The 17,726-nt window shown below is 44.8% G+C and overlaps 1 protein-coding gene across 1 annotated transcript in view; it reads right to left on the bottom strand.

Moving 5' to 3' along the window:
- The window catches only part of CCBE1 (collagen and calcium binding EGF domains 1), a 511,157-nt gene that overhangs the window by 41,662 nt on the left and 451,769 nt on the right, over nucleotides 1-17,726 (bottom strand). The window contains exon 5 of the mRNA XM_075343280.1: nucleotides 9,087-9,224. Within this exon, the coding sequence (XP_075199395.1) occupies nucleotides 9,087-9,224 (138 nt within the window). The remainder of the gene's footprint in view (nucleotides 1-9,086; nucleotides 9,225-17,726) is intronic.

Raw genomic sequence — 17,726 nt, 5'->3', positions numbered from 1 at the left:
TGCCTCTGGCCACCTGGTGGTGCTCTTCCCATTGCTTTGTCCGTGGTTTGACTGTTTTCTCGGCCAGAGCTGCAGATCGTGTGCAGATATCGCACTGGAATTACAGGGATGAGCACTGGACGTATTAATGTGATGTCTGCAGTAATCCAGGCCGTCCTGGCCGCGCTGCGCCAATGTGTTTGCAATTTACATTTGTAACAATAATGATTATTGCTATAACTTGTTTCTCTGTATTGCAGGTAATAAATTAAAAAAATATGAAAAGCATAAAACATTTTCTGGAAAACCTTCGAGAGCAAAAGGGGGAAAGCGGCGTTTGATCTACGCTAGAAAACACGAGCCATTAAATACTCGGGCAGAGATTCATCTTCATTTCTAAAGCAGTTCCAGACAAAAGTAAATGAGATTAACATTGCCGAGATGTGAAATGCGAAACGTTCCAGACCTGAAGAGCGAGGCGGATAGGTGACCCCCGCTGGGGTGGGGTGCGCTCTCCGGCGTTACTCGCCATTCCAGCTTTTATTTTGCGCATTTAAAGTCTAAAAATGGCCATGATGATTTTTTTTCTCATTTTCTATTTTTTTGTTTTTTTGTCTTCTGCTCCGAGAATGAATAAATGCAATAAATTAAAGCAAAACAAAAAGGGTCATTTAAAAAAAAATAAAAAAAATAAAAAAAAAATAAAAGCAAATAAAAAAAAAAATAAAAAAAAATATATATATATATATCAATAAATAAATAAATATTCTGGTTATTGCTGAGCCGCTCCATGCAATTGAATGCATTATATGGAATTTATTGAGGTCAATACAGAGGTCATATCCAAAATACACAGGGAAAAGCTCAGATCTTCCATTTCTAGTGCTTATTTCACAATTGGGCTTGGATCCGGAAGGCCTTGCCCGGTCGCCGGGTCTCCTGACCAAGTGATATTTTATGGACGTGTGAGACCCACCTTAGTCCTGGATGGCCCAATAATACCGAAAACACAGATCCCTGCCTCACTTTGGCTCAGAGCACTGCAAAATTGCTTTAGTAATTTTTGAAAAATTGGGACAAAGTCAGGACAATTGTCATGTATGTATATAGCAGTAGATAGCTCGCCCCCTAGTGGTCACAGCAAGACACTGGCGGACACAGAGAGAAAAGAGCAATATATCGTCCCTTTGCAGCCGAAGAACTCCTAAAAATGCAAAATTGCACCTGCTTTGGACGTAGAAATGGCCCCCTTAACTCTTGGGCCCCTATACAGCCACACAGGTTGCACCAATGGTATGTCCATCACGGACAAGAAGTTTGCTCCCTACTTTAGGGACCTTTTTAAAAAATACTTAAAGGGGTTGTCCATTACTTTAATATTGATGGCCTATCCTTAGAATCAATGTCTGATAAGCCGATGGTAAGAGTACCATGCGTGGTAAGAGTACCATCGCTGCGGTTGGGAGAACCCGGTGGCGAAGGTGTGGGCAGCTAGGTGTTTAACCCCTCCACGTGTATGGGTAATGCCCCGGGACTTGGTGATGGTGACGGGGAGGTGCCGTCGGGACGGTAAGGGTCATGTATGTACTCACTCAGTCCAATAACGCTGACACCAACAACAGTGGTAAACCAAAGTTCTTGACACCGCTGCCGCTTGGAGGGAGCACGCATGGATCTCGTGCCCGTTGGTGTTACCTGTTGGCCTGTGACCATTTCCTTGGCACCTTTTCTTTTAACTGGTCCCTTTAGCATAAAACTAGTCGGGTCCTGCTCACCAGTATGGCTAACTCGGTGAGCTTGCTCTCAGGGTTCACTCTTGGGATTTTCTGGACTGTGTATTGGGAAAGTCCTATCCCCCTCGTTGCGCTAGTACCTCGATTTTGGAGCGGGTGGAGAACGGATCTTGAAGGCTCCATCCTCGTCGGGTAAATTGTCAGGACGACTGAAGCTCCTTCCTGACCTAGGGTCCACGTACCCCGTCGTGCCCTGGCCCCTGCCCATTGATGGCACAAGGCCGCCGGCTGTCCTCCTCGACAGTCCGTGCCCCTTGTCACTATCCACTGCGACCTGGGTCCAGCTCCTACCAGGCCCAGACCAACGTCTGCCACCTGGTAGTCTTAAGGAGCCGAGCTCCTGACCTCTCCTCTCGAGAGTCACTTCTCAACTGTCTGTCTCCTAACACTCCTGACCTCCCCTTCAACCAACCCCCAAGTGGGCGACCCTATTCCGTTCGGGTTAGCCACTGGTGTGTCTGTTGGGAGTGATGCGGAGTGTTCCTAGGATTTTAATTAGCTTGTTCTTAGCAACACCAAAGGTCAGGGATCCGTAACCAAGGAGGAGATGGATATTGTACAGGAGGGCAGATTGCACAATACCCTGTGACGACCTGATAAGCCAGGGCATAGATGTGCAGTACCCGTCCAGGGCCGCTATCAGAAAACGTAATAGCGCCGGAACTGAGCATTTCCGGCCTCCTACTGCCGCCGCTGATCAGCATGGGTGCCAGGTGTCAGAACCTGGCTGATCAGACATTGATGGATAGGTCATCAATGTTAAAGTAGTGGACAACCCCTTTAAATATATGTATCTAGGGCCAGAAATAAGTGGGTTCCATTAAAAATTTTGAACTGGCTTTACCAGGCTTTTTGATCCAAACGCATTTAACTTTGATGTTATTGGAAACAAATTTATAAACTCTCCCATGAGACTGTCAGAACAAGCTCACTGATGGTTTCTCAGATAACTCGTTCTGCAGTCAGCAATAGACATTGTGACATAAAGGCTACAGAACGCCAACGGATATAGTTATTGACACAACCAAATTGCCCCCAAAAATATTGTGAGACTTAAATAAATGCATTTAAGGGGGAAAAAAAGTTTCAAAAGTGGGAAACCTCTTTAAATATTCAGTGTACATACAGGGATTTTCCAGGCTTATGATATTGATGTCTTATCCATTGGATAGGTAATCATTATCAGATCGGAGGAGGTCTGACGCCCCACACCCCACACCCCTACTAATCAGTTGTTATTAGCTCTGGCAGCAGCAAGATGGAAACGGATAGGCGGAGCTTTGTATCTCCACAGGAAGTAGGGACTGGTCTTGGTCTTTGTACAGGACGTGATAGGTGGAGCTTTGTATCTCCACAGGAAGTAGGGACTGGTCTTAGTCTTTGTACAGGAAGTGATAGGTGGCGCTTTGTCTCTCCACAGGAAGTAGGGACTGGTCTTAGTCTTTGTACAGGAAGTGATAGGTGGAGCTTTGTCTCTCCACAGGAAGTAGGGACTGGTGATAGTCTTTGTACAGGGAGTGATAGGTGGAGCTTTGTCTCTCCACAGGAAGTAGGGACTGGTCTTAGTCTTTCTACAGGAAGTGATAGGTGGAGCTTTGTCTCTCCACAGGAAGTAGGGACTGGTCTTAGTCTTTCTACAGGAAGTGATAGGTGGAGCTTTGTCTCTCCACAGGAAGTAGGGACTGGTCTTAGTCTATGTACAGGAAGTGAAAGGCAGAGCTTTATCTCTCTACAGGAAGTAGGGACTGGTCTTGGTCTTTGTACAGGAAGTGATAGGTGGAGCTTTGTCTCTCCACAGGAAGTAGGGACTGGTCTTAGTCTTTGTACAGGAAGTGATAGGTGGAGCTTTGTCTCTCCACAGGAAGTAGGGACTGGTGATAGTCTTTGTACAGGAAGTGAAAGGCAGAGCTTTATCTCTCTACAGGAAGTAGGGACTGGTCTTAGTCTATGTACAGGAAGTGAAAGGCAGAGCTTTATCTCTCTACAGGAAGTAGGGACTGGTCTTGGTCTTTGTACAGGAAGTGATAGGTGGAGCTTTGTCTCTCCACAGGAAGTAGGGACTGGTCTTAGTCTTTGTACAGGAAGTGATAGGTGGAGCTTTGTCTCTCCACAGGAAGTAGGGACTGGTCTTAGTCTATGTACAGGAAGTGAAAGGCAGAGCTTTATCTCTCTACAGGAAGTAGGGACTGGTCTTAGTCTTTTTAGAGGAGGTGATAGGTGGAGCTTTGTCCCTCCACAGGAAGTAGGGACTGGTCTTAGTCTATGTACAGGAAGGAAAAGGCAGAGCTTTATCTCTCTACAGGAAGTAGGGACTGGTCTTAGTCTTTGTACAGGAGGTGATAGGTGGAGCTTTGTCTCTCCACAGGAAGTAGGGACTGGTCTTAGTCTATGTACAGGAAGGGAAAGGCAGAGCTTTGTCTCTTTACAGGAAGTAGGGACTGGTGATAGTCTTTGTACAGGAAATGATAAGCAGAGCTTTTTCTCTCCAGAGGAAGTAGGGACTAGTCTTAGCCTTTGTACAGGAAGTGAAAGGCGGAGCTTTGTCTCTCTACAGGAAGTAGGGAATGGTCTTAGTCTTTGTACAGGAAGTGATAGGTGGAACTTTCTCTCTCTACAGGAAGTAGGGATTGGTCTTAGTCTTTGTACAAGAAGTAATAGGCAGAGCTTTGTCTTTCTACAGGAAGTGTAGACTGGTGATAGTCTCTGTTCAGGAAGTGGGGCTTATCTTGTGACATGAAATGCAGGGTTGGGTCTTCGTTTCTCTACAGGAAGTGGTATGCAAAGCTTTGTCTCTCTACAGGAAGTAGGGCTTATCTCTACAGGAAGTAGGGCTTATCTCTACAGGAAGTAGTGGCTGGTCTTGGTTTCTGTATAGGAAGTGGTAGCCAAAGCTTTGTCTCTCTAGAGCAGGGGTGGGCAATTAATTTTCCTATGGGGTCGCATGAGAGATTGGGATGGTTTTAGAGGGCCGGACTAATATAATTAACTCGGTTCTACATATATATATATATATATATATATATATATATATATACAAACACGCATATATACTGTGCATGTATAACATATATACATACACACAATGTATTCATACACACACAATCCCCATATACTACATCACTACACCCACCACATACTACACCTGTAATATACATCACTATACACTACACCTGTAATAAACTACACCTCTATATACTATACCACTATATACTACATCACTACACCCCTATATACACCTGTAATATGCTACATCACTATATACTACACCTGTAATTAACTGCAGCACATCACTATATACTACACCTGTGATAACCTACATCACTACACCCCTATATACTACACTTGTATTATACTACACCCCTATATACTACACCTGTATTATACTACACCACTACACCCCTATAAACACCTGTATTATACTACACCACTACACCCCATATACACCTGTAATATACTACACCTCTATATACACCTGTATTATACTACACCCCTATATACTACACCTGTATTATACTACACCACTACACCCCTATAAACACCTGTATTATACTACACCACTACACCCCATATACACCTGTATTATACTACACCCCTATATACACCTGTATTATACTACACCACTACACCCCTATATACAACTGTATTATACTACACCACTACACCCCATATACACCTGTAATATACTACACCACTACACCACTATATACACCTGTAATATACTACACCCCTATATACACCTGTATTATACTACACCCCTATATACACCTGTATAATACAGGTGTATATAGGGGTGTAGTGGTGTAGTATAATACAGGTGTATATAGGGGTGTAGTGGTGTAGTATAATACAGGTGTATATAGGGGTGTAGTGGTGTAGTATAATACAGGTGTATATAGGGGTGTTGTATATTACAGGTGTATATAGGGGTTTAGTGGTGTAGTATAATACAGGTGTATATAGGGGTGTAGTGGTGTAGTATAATACAGGTGTATATAGGGGTGTAGTATATTACAGGTGTATATAGGGGTGTAGTGGTGTAGTATAATACAGATGTATATAGGGGTGTAGTATTATACTACACTCCTATATACACCTGTATTATACTACACCACTACACCCCTATATACACCTGTAATATACTACACCACTACACCCCTATAAACACCTGTAATATACTACACCCCTATATACACCTGTAGTATACTACACCCCTATATACACCTGTATTATACTACACCCCTATATACACCTGTATAATACAGGTGTATATAGGGGTGTAGTGGTGTAGTATAATACAGGTGTATATAGGGGGGTAGTGGTGTAGTATAATACAGGTGTATATAGGGGTGTAGTATATTACAGGTGTATATAGGGGTGTAGTGGTGTAGTATAATACAGGTGTATATAGGGGTGTAGTATTATACTACACTCCTATATACACCTGTATTATACTACACCACTACACACCTATAAAACTACACCACTCCACCCCCCATATACCACACCTGTAAAACTACATTCCCATATACTAAACCACTACACCCCTTACCTCGGTTTTCCACCTTGATAAAGCTATCCTCGCGAAACGCGCGTCGGATGGAGACCTTTGGCTGGATGGAGACCTTTGGCTTCTCTTAGGGATATTTTTCTATTCTCATTGGGACTGCTTTTTTATCGTGGCTGGCTGCCCAGTATTGGCTTGTATTGCACTTCAGCACTTTAGGTAAGAGAATTTCCTTATCCTGCACACTTGTGTTACATGGTTATTGTATGGTATCTCCTATTCTGCTGTGCACTGGTATTTAGCAACAGCGTTGCCAGCAGGATCACCATGATTTCCTACCCACACCTGGTGGGAAACCATGGTTTTGATCTGACTATGCTTCATATCTTATAAAGCAGCCCCCCCCATTTCCTGAATATTCATACCAACTACCTGGACCTTCCCAGGCCTATAGCCACCTTCTATATAGATATCTACTAGTTAATCTTTTGATCCACAGGATAGGCTATTGAAACTGGTTCAGTCCTAATTATTTATATCCCTAGGAGTTATTGGTAGTGTACCATTTTAATTACAATCTTTTTCTTGTTGTGTATTTAATAAAAATCATGTACCTTTTGCACTTTACTCTTGTTCTCCTGTTTATTAACCCCAAATATTTGTCAAAAGTTACCCCTCTCCCCCAGCCCCCCGCCCGCCCCCATTGTCCCCGCAGGTTACTAGTAACCACTCACCTCTCTTCTTATCGTTCCTGTCCTCAGACACCTCCGTACGAGCCCCCCGCTGAGCTGCTTCTCCTTCACATGGCCAGGCTGCGCCGACGCTGTATTCCTAGGAGCCCCCGCCGCTGCCTCTCTCCATACGGCCCCGGCTGCTGCAGCTTCTCCTGCCGGGCGGGAACTTTTCAAATGACACGCGCGCCGTACTGACGATATCAGGGCGTGCGTGTGTCACAGAGAAAAGTGTCGGGCAAGGAACAGAGGAGAGATTCCTGCGTTCCGCTGCCTACACTGTGCGGAGCTTCAGGATCTGTCCTCTGTTTCCTGCCCGACACGCAGCGTCTGATCAGGGTCAGGGCCGGCTCCAGATTTTTGTGGGCCTCGGGCGGAAGAGTCCCAGTGGGCCCCATCCACACGCAGACACACACATACGTACACATACATATACATATTTAAAGACAAACTCACAAAAATACATATAGAACTGGCACATCTATACAGCCATATACACTGACATACATAGATACACATTATACATGCCTACAGACACACAGCTCTGCTGCATACATACAGACACACATAGCTCTGCTACAGACACACATAGCTCTGCTACAGACACACATAGCTCTGCTACATACACACATAGCTCTGCTACATACATACACACATAGCTCTGCTGCAGACACACATAGCTCTGCTACAGACACACATAGCTCTGCTACATACACACATAGCTCTGCTACATACATACATACACACATAGCTCTGCTACATATATACATACATACACACATAGCTCTGCTACATATATACATACATACACACATAGCTCTGCTACATATATACATACAGACACACACGCGGCTCTGGGGGGCCCACACAAGCGGCTCTGGTGCCCAGCACATACGGCACGGGGGGGGGGGGGGGTCAGGGCATACACCTAGGAAGGGGGGGGGGAGAAGCCCATACAGCTCACCAGGGCCCATAAATCGGGGGGTGGGGAGGGCACATACCGCTCAGGTCACGGTGGAGAGGGGGCCCACACAGAGCCGGAAAGAAGCACTGTGCTGGGGGTCGCTGGCTGACACTGCAACTCTTTCATCTGTGGGATGAGCAGGCCGGTCGGTAGCTCCGCCCACAGATGAAGTTCAACCAGGAAGTCTGTGCTCCTTAAAGGGACGGCGCCGCAGATTTCTGCCGAGGACTACGGTCCCCGGAACTCGGCCCGGGGGCAGCAGAACTAAGGCGAGTGGGCCCTGGCCAAGGGTCACCAGAACTGACGAGGCCGAGTGGGCCCCCCCGGCTCTCCAGGGCCCCGGCATTTGCCCGGGCACTGATGAGGGCAATCTGACCACGGGCCGCCCGGAGCCTGGAGCTCCGGACAACAGGTCAGATTGCCCTCATCAGTGACCGGCCAGCAAGGACGCCCTGAGCCAGGCGGGCCGGTCACAGAGAGTAGGCGGGCCGGATGTGGCCCGCGGGCCGCCCCTTGCCCAGGTCTGCTCTAGAGGAACTGGGGCTTATCTCTACAGGAAGTGGGGGCTGGTCTTGGTCTCTGTTTTAGGAAATGGGACTTATCTCTCTACAGGAAGTGCCGAGTTGGGTCTTGGTCTCTATAAAGGAAATAAAGGGTCATCTCTTTTTTTTCTAGATGAAATTTGGCAGGTTTTTATCTTTCAATATGAAGTGTGGGCAGAGTCTTTGTCTCAGCTCCTAACCCATTTATGAAATTAAACACATGCGCAACAAGAGGCAGTTGTTCATTCGGAACAGGCAAGATATTAGACAATTGCAAGAGAAAAGAATAATGGAAAGTGAGGGAAAAGAGTTCCAGCACCCCTAGTGCTGGCTGAATGTTCATGTAAGCGTGTGTGGCAAGTTACATAGTATGAGAATAGGGAAAGTTTCTGGATCTATCAGACTTTTATGGTCACCAAAAGCAGTTTTACTTTGCTGTGGGGGATGAGGACAGAAAATGCCCATCATTCTATTGGCTTTATGTGAAGGACAGGGCGGGTGCGCTTCTATTAATTGAGCTCTACATACTATTTATTTTTAATTTTTCTTAATTATTCCTTTCGGTCGGCTTACCTTCGTTTCCCCTGGTGCAGGTTTTACCATCCTCTTCCAGGAAATAACCTTCATGACACTCACATTTGTAACTTCCCAGAGTGTTGATGCAGATCTGAGAACAGACCGTCTGATTCTTCAGTGTACACTCATCGATATCTGGAAAAACACAAGGCGCACAATCAATGGCAGGTCAGCGTTATCAGGGTTATGGAAGCAGAGGGACTCGACTTTCTTATAGTGTTACAAGTATTTCTACTTGTGCACATAGTTTGGTATTTTCCTTATGCACCTAAAAAGTGAAGCAACTTTTGTTTTGTAAACTTTTAATTTTTTTCATCAACAAACAAACAAACAGAAATCAGAGTATATTGTATCAAAATAGTTTTATTTTGCAAAAATGTTTTTTAAAAAAACATTTATTTACTCTAAATCACTAAAAACATCACAATAATAACAAAAACATCACCAGAAAAAACACATAAACTAAGGGGATCTTTGACCTGAAAAAAATATTATTGGTGACAAGAGCAGAAGGAGGTTATACTTAGTTCATAAAGAAAATATGTCAAAAGTTTATATCATTAAAGGATCACCTCTGTCCTTTCACCAATATTAGAAAACAGCACTGATACATATATTATATTAATAAATAGATATTACATCAATAAATGCATATAATAGCCTCTGTATATAAATATTCAATCCCCAAAGGAACAAATTCAACTCTCATATAAATCTGTAAAACCTATATAGGAGGGATCTCATCTACATACATATAGATTCCCGCTCAGGATCCTCCTGATGAAAAGGTTTGTCTTGAAACGTGCGTCGAGGTTCTGAGGGTTTCTTTGACCTTATACTAGGCAAGTATGGTACAGTAATTTATGCTACATTTAACTAAGAGCCTCTGTTATAAAGCGATTGATTTAGTCGTGTTTGGGGGAAGTGGATATTCACATCCAGCCCGAGTAGACAAGTCAGTGAATGGGCTGTGTCTTTCCTCTCTATTAACCCCTTGTACTCCTTATAAACTCCATAGTTATAATCTAATACCATTTCTAAGGGGGAATCTATATGTATGTAGATGAGATCCCTCCTATATAGGTTTTATAGATTTATATGAGAGTTGAATTTGTTCCTTTGGGGATTGAATATTTATATTCAGAGGCTATTATATGTATTTATTGATGTAATATACATTTATTAATATAATATATGTATCAGTGCTGTTTTCTAATATTGGTGAAAGGGCAGAGGTGATGCTTTAATGATATAAACTTTTGATATATTTTCTTTATGAACTAACACCAATTCACACACAAACGAATCAGAGAGCAAGTTTGTAAAAGGTAAATCTTTATTGAAACCAAAGTAAAATAAATAAAGAACAAGGGGTGTAATTACAAGACAGTGCACAAGGTGGCGTACCTGAGCGGTGAAGAAGTATAAGACCGGAGATCGCCCCCTGACGAAGGCTAGCGCCGAAACGTGCGTAGGCGGGACCTGGCGTCATCTCAGTGGTGAGTAAATTGATCTCCGGTCTTATACTTCTCTTTACATACAGTCACTCTGGGCTTTACCACCCACCACGGGGTTGTATACTTTGACTTATTCCTGTGTGTTGGGCTTTTCCCTGAGGCTGTATTGAGCTTTATTGTTTATCAATCGGACACTATGATTTTTCTTTCACCGCTCAGGTACGCCACCTTGTGCACTGTCTTGTAATTACACCCCTTGTTCTTTATTTATTTTACTTTGGTTTCAATAAAGATTTACCTTTTATAAACTTGCTCTCTGATTCGTTTGTGTGTGAACTGGTGGTATATCAATCCTTGAATCAGTTGTATATCCATTTACTATAATCATGGGGTGGTGGTACTATTTTTCAATCTGATTGACCACAGAAATTTCTCCTTCTGGTAATTAAATTGATGTTGGTTGAAACTTTGTTTGGTCTTTATGAACTAAGTATAACCTCCTTCTGCTCTTGTCACCAATAATATTTGTTTCGGGTCAAAGATCCCCTTAGTTTATGTGTTTTTTCTGGTGATGTTTTTCTTGATATTGTGATGTTTTTAGTGATTTGGAGTAAAGAAATGCTTTTTAAATTTTTTTTTTGCAAAATAAAACTATTTTGATACAATATACTCTGATTTCTGTTTGCTTGTTGATAATATGTATTCCTTTGAGTTAAATATAGAAATCTGTCAGTATGTATCTAGTTTAATTTTTTCTAACTGCATCTAAACAAGACAACAAACCATGTGTCTTCCAATCCTGCATCCTTCTGTCCCCTTTTTCTCACTAACAGTGTCTCACTGGGGTTGCAGGGGCCCACCAGTAACATTGACTCTGGGGGCCACTACATGCAAATATTAGATTTACAAATGTACCTATTCTTCGTTATAATATACTGGGTAGTTTGTAAAATGAATGATGAGATGCTTCCTTTACCTCTACATAGTGCAACAAGTGCATACACCGTGTGCAGAATTATTAGGCAAGTTGTATTTTACATGATTTTTTTTTTATTATTGATCAACAACTATGTTCTCAATCAACCCAAAGACTCATAAATATCAAAGCTTAATATTTTTGGCAGTTGGAGGTTTTTTTTTAGATTTGGCTATCTTAGGAGGAGATCTGTTTGTGCAGGTAACTATTACTGTGCAGAATTATTAGGCAACTTAATAAAAAACAAATATATTCCCATCTCACTTGTTTATTGTCACCAGGCAAACCAATATAACTGCACAAAATTTAGAAATAAATATTTCTGACATGCAAAAACAAAACCCAAAAAATTAGTGACCAATATAGCCCCCTTTCTTTATGATGACACTCAGCAGCCGACCATCCATAGATTCTGTCAGTTGCTTGATCTGTTTACGATCAACATTGCGTGCAGCAGCCACCACAGCCTCCAGACACTGTTCCCAGAGGTGTACTGTTTTACCTCCCTGTACTGTAGATCTCACATTTTATGAGGGACCACAGGTTCTCTATGGGGTTCAGATCAGGTGAACAAGGGGGCCATGTCATTATTTTTTTCATATTTTAGACCTTTACTGGCCAGCCACGCTGTGTAGTATTTGGATGCATGTGATGGAGCATTGTCCTGCATGAAAATAATGTTTCTCTTGAATGATACCGACTTCTTCCTGTACCACTGCTTGAAGAAGTTGTCTTCCAGAAACTAGCAGTAGGTCTGGGAGTTGAGTTTCACTCCATCCTCAACTCGAAAAGGTCTCACAAGTTCATCTTTGATGATCCCAGCCCATAGCAGTACCCCACCTCCACCTTGCTGGCGTCTGAGTCGGAGTGGAGCTCTCTGCCCATTACTGATCAGCCTCTGGCCCATCCATCTGCCCATCGAGAGGCACTCTCATTTCATCAGTCCATAAAAACTTTGAAAAATCAGTCTTAAGAAATTTCTTGGCCCAGTCTTGACGTTTTATCTTATGTTTCTTGTTCAAAGGTGGTGTTTTTCAGCCTTCCTTACCTTGGCCATGTCCCTGAGTATGGCACACCTTGTGCTTTTTGATACTCCAGTAACGTTGCAGCTCTGAAATATGGCCAAACTGGTGGCAAATGGCATCTTGGCAGCTTCATGCTTACTTTTCCTCAATTCATGGGCAGTTATTTTGCGCCTTTTTTGCCGAACACGCTTCTTGCGACCCTGTTGGCTATTTGCCATGAAACGCTTGATTGTTCGGTGATCACGCTTCAAAAGTTTGGCAATTTCAAGACTGCTGCATCCCTCTGCAAGACATCTCACAATTCTGGACTTTTCAGAGCCCGTCAAATCTCTCTTCTGACCCATTTTGCCAAAGGAAAGGAAGTTGCCTAATAATTAAGCACACCTTATATAGGGTGTTGATGTCATTACACCGCACCCCTCCTCATTACAGAGATGCACATCACCTGATTTACATAATTGGTAGTTGGCTCTCAGCCTATACAGCTTGGAGTAGGACAACATGTATAAAAGTATCATGTGATCAAAATACTCATTTGCCTAATAATTCTGCACACGGTGTAGTGCCTATTGCTGATTACTGTATATTAGGGCTTACTGGAAAGGGGCCCACCAGAGGATTCTCCGGTTTTCCTGGTGGCCAGTCTGAGCCTGAGTGTAAATTACTGAGAAAGTTACACAAAGTTAATCAAAATTATTTGCTGTGTTTTTTTTGTTTTTCTTTCAAGTTGCATTGGTATTAAAAAAAATATTATTTAAGTTTGTGGTGAAAAAAGTGAAAGTTTGTAAAAACAAAACATTTTGCTTGTGTCACCGTTTCCTGAGACCCGTACCCTTTTTACTTTTCAGGTGAGGGTTTCGCTTTTTTTGCCCTGAGTTGATATTTTTATTTATATGATGTTTTGTTAGCCCATTTTTTGTATTGTTGCCACTATAAAAAAAAATACAATTCTGGGGTTTAGATTGTTTTTTATTACAGCAATGACCGATCAGTTGAATTAATTTTATATTACTGTAGGACTTATACATGTGATTGTCTGTTACTATATACAGCAATACCAGATTATTGCTGTATATAGAAAAAATAACAGTCTCCTGTGAACGCCGGCCGTGACTGTTATGGCAACCTGGAACATGCGCTGTATATTCCACTATATCACGATGTGACTGCAGAATAGCAAGGGACAAGGAGCTCCTATACTGTCCCTCATGCTAGGGGTCCCTATGCTATCTCTAACCTCAGGATTAAATGGTGGAGATGCCTGAGTCTCATGCCTGACTATTCTCCTGACCAGATCTAATCTGTTACTCAACCCAGGGAAGGAAGGGGCAGGAGTGAAATGATAACACAGATTATATATCCTGAGTCATATTGCAAAGGATTGTCAAAAATCCACTTGTGACTTTTAGGATCGCTACTTCCAATAGGTGGCGCTGTGCTAGAGTTTGTCTCCTTTACTGGAGAGACAATTTGAATATTTCCCAGAGGGGCATTGCAGCTATAAGTCCCCTTACCTGGCAGCCAGACTGGCTTGCAAAGTCTCCTTAAGGAGAATAGTGTTCCCCCGTGGAATTTTAGGGGCATTGCAGCTATAAGTCCCCTTACCTGGCAGCCAGACTGGCTTGCAAAGTCTCCTTAAGGAGAATAGTGTTCCCCCGTGGTCCCCACATAGCTTTCTCATGAGCCAGATCAGACACCCCCATACTTTGCACTGACGAGGGGCAAGCACCCCGAAACACCGTGTCTGCAAATTGGGATTCTGATCTGGCTTATATATCCTGAGTCATATTGCAAAGGATTGTCAAAAATCCACTTGTGACTTTTAGGATCGCTACTTCCAATAGGTGGCGCTGTGCTAGAGTTTGTCTCCTTTACTGGAGAGACAATTTGAATATTTCTTAGAGGGGCATTGCAGCTATAAGTCCCCTTACCTGGCAGCCAGACTGGCTTGCAAAGTCTCCTTAAGGAGAATAGTGTTCCCCCGTGGAATTTTAGGGGCATTGCAGCTATAAGTCCCCTTACCTGGCAGCCAGACTGGCTTGCAAAGTCTCCTTAAGGAGAATAGTGTTCCCCCGTGGTCCCCACATAGCTTTCTCATGAGCCAGATCAGACACCCCCATACTTTGCACTGACGAGGGGCAAGCACCCCGAAACACCGTGTCTGCAAATTGGGATTCTGATCTGGCTTATATATCCTGAGTCATATTGCAAAGGATTGTCAAAAATCCACTTGTGACTTTTAGGATCGCTACTTCCAATAGGTGGCGCTGTGCTAGAGTTTGTCTCCTTTACTGGAGAGACAATTTGAATATTTCCCAGAGGGGCATTGCAGCTATAAGTCCCCTTACCTGGCAGCCAGACTGGCTTGCAAAGTCTCCTTAAGGAGAATAGTGTTCCCCCGTGGAATTTTAGGGGCATTGCAGCTATAAGTCCCCTTACCTGGCAGCCAGACTGGCTTGCAAAGTCTCCTTAAGGAGAATAGTGTTCCCCCGTGGTCCCCACATAGCTTTCTCATGAGCCAGATCAGACACCCCCATACTTTGCACTGACGAGGGGCAAGCACCCCGAAACACCGTGTCTGCAAATTGGGATTCTGATCTGGCTTATATATCCTGAGTCATATTGCAAAGGATTGTCAAAAATCCACTTGTGACTTTTAGGATCGCTACTTCCAATAGGTGGCGCTGTGCTAGAGTTTGTCTCCTTTACTGGAGAGACAATTTGAATATTTCCCAGAGGGGCATTGCAGCTATAAGTCCCCTTACCTGGCAGCCAGACTGGCTTGCAAAGTCTCCTTAAGGAGAATAGTGTTCCCCCGTGGAATTTTAGGGGCATTGCAGCTATAAGTCCCCTTACCTGGCAGCCAGACTGGCTTGCAAAGTCTCCTTAAGGAGAATAGTGTTCCCCCGTGGTCCCCACATAGCTTTCTCATGAGCCAGATCAGACACCCCCATACTTTGCACTGACGAGGGGCAAGCACCCCGAAACACCGTGTCTGCAAATTGGGATTCTGATCTGGCTTATATATCCTGAGTCATATTGCAAAGGATTGTCAAAAATCCACTTGTGACTTTTAGGATCGCTACTTCCAATAGGTGGCGCTGTGCTAGAGTTTGTCTCCTTTACTGGAGAGACAATTTGAACACAGATTAAGACAGATAACGGAAAGCCAAAACTCAGGCACAGTTCACACTCACAGGAACAAACAGTAGGAGACTAAGGAGAAAAGCAAGAGCAGGACGGTAGCAACCCAAGACAACAAGGGTTAACACCACAACCACTCACAGCAAAAAAGCACAACATCCATCGAAACTCTCGATCACAACACACCAGCAGACCAGTATAGGTAAACTATAGCTGCCATTAATTAACTAGTCCAGCCAGCATATATAGAAGGGAAGCAAACGTGATTGATCACATGCTGTGAGGGAGCCAAAGAGCCTAACAAGCCTGAATAAGTCTGTGGGTTGACATCAGTGTCTCCTTGCCCTGATCACAGACGTCAGAGAAGTTAGCAAGCAGAGTGCCCGAATCTGAAGTCTTCACAGATCCTGACCACCATGACAGTTGGCGATGCCTGCAAAAATCTCCTTATGACACACTATCACAGATGGACAGCAGCATTTAACAGGTTAACAGCCACGGTAGAATTTTGCTCCACAAGCGACTTTTATAGGCAGAAGATGGCTGAACAACACAGCCATCATCTGCCGGCAAAAATTCAGTCTCTAAGCCCACATCAAAACCAGATAGCTGACATATAACGAAACTATACGTCATATGTCGGTAAAGGGTTATTGACTGTTGGGGGCTTGTGTGTCGCCCTGGACAAGCCAGGGGCCACAGAGCACAACATCTACACACCCCACACTCCCTGCAGGCACATCAAGGTCAAACACAAAACCCTTGTTGCCTTCCTCCAGGGGCTGATGTCCACACCAGGGGGTGGAGCCAGGCGGTTGGTCTCCGCCCACCAAGGAGTTCACAGTCCTGGAGGAGGGAAAACAGGCAGTCTAGTTTTGGAGGAGGAAGTGGAAGGAGGAAAAGTGAGCAGTAGTGAAGTGGCAAGAGAGCAGACTGAAGTGAGTCCGGGTGTGTGGCCCGGACGGAGCAGCAAGGTTGGCAGACGGTGGTGACCGTCTGCAGGAGTGGCCTATCGGAGTTTGCCGTAAGGACCGTGGATGGGCGGTGGCCCGGCGGTACCGGACTGGTACACAAGGAGAAGCCGGCACCATTGGCAGGGGCTTTTCGGACCCCGGCAAGGCTAGGAGTCGCCGTGAATTTGCCGAATCCGTTAGTGAAGGGGACCTCCGGGTTTCCAAACAGTCAAGTCCCGACAGAAGGCAACCGTCCAACCGTGAAGGGGAGACACCGCCACCGCCAAGGGCAACCGTTTCCCAGGGCCAGCGCCTGCGGGCAAAAGGGGCTCCTCTGGCCCACATCCAGGTCGGGGAGCGGGTTACCGGTGGGAACCCATCGGAATCAACATAGAACATAGGTGCAGGGAGAGACAGTCATCACTAACCTGCAGGGAACAACAACACCGCAGCCGTCCGAGGGATCCGTCCATCCAGCCGCTTGTTTTACCGTGAACTGTGTCATCATCATTGGGCTGAGTGAGTACCTCCGTGCCGTGCGGCACAGCGCTGCCCCTGCGACCCTGCACCTCACCAGGCCCCGCAACCCGCCTGCCATCATCCACTCCTACCCCATCACCGGGCCCCGGGACAACCAACCCCCTACCCACGGAGGGGAGAATTAACATCAAAGATGCTCCCTGTCACCGCTCCCGGGATCCCCGTCCAGAGCAGCGGTGGTGTCACCAAAATCACCACAACCGTGGGTGGCGTCACGGACAACAATCAAAACCCCCACAATCAAATTCCCCTTTTCACTCACGGGCGAGGAGCGCCGCTCGAGTCCCCGGGATCCGGCCCACCGCTCGAGCCACCACCGAGCAGCAGCAGCCGCAGCAGCGGCAGCCGGACCCGAGCAGTGGGAGAGCGCGGCGTCCCCTCCTCTGCCCACGACACTTGGTCTCTGAAAACCCCACTTATCCTAAAAAATGGCGGCCACAGCAACGTTTTAATATCGGCCTGTGGATCCCTAAGTGGTAATCTATAAGTGTGCTATAATGAATTAGGCCAAAATTGGGCCGGAGGGGACCGGAAGGTAACTG

Source organism: Anomaloglossus baeobatrachus, chromosome 1, assembly GCF_048569485.1.
Source record: "Anomaloglossus baeobatrachus isolate aAnoBae1 chromosome 1, aAnoBae1.hap1, whole genome shotgun sequence".
Lineage (NCBI taxonomy): Eukaryota > Metazoa > Chordata > Amphibia > Anura > Aromobatidae > Anomaloglossus > Anomaloglossus baeobatrachus.
The sequence above is the reverse complement of the archived record's forward strand: the minus strand, read 5'-3'. Positions and strand labels throughout refer to the sequence as shown.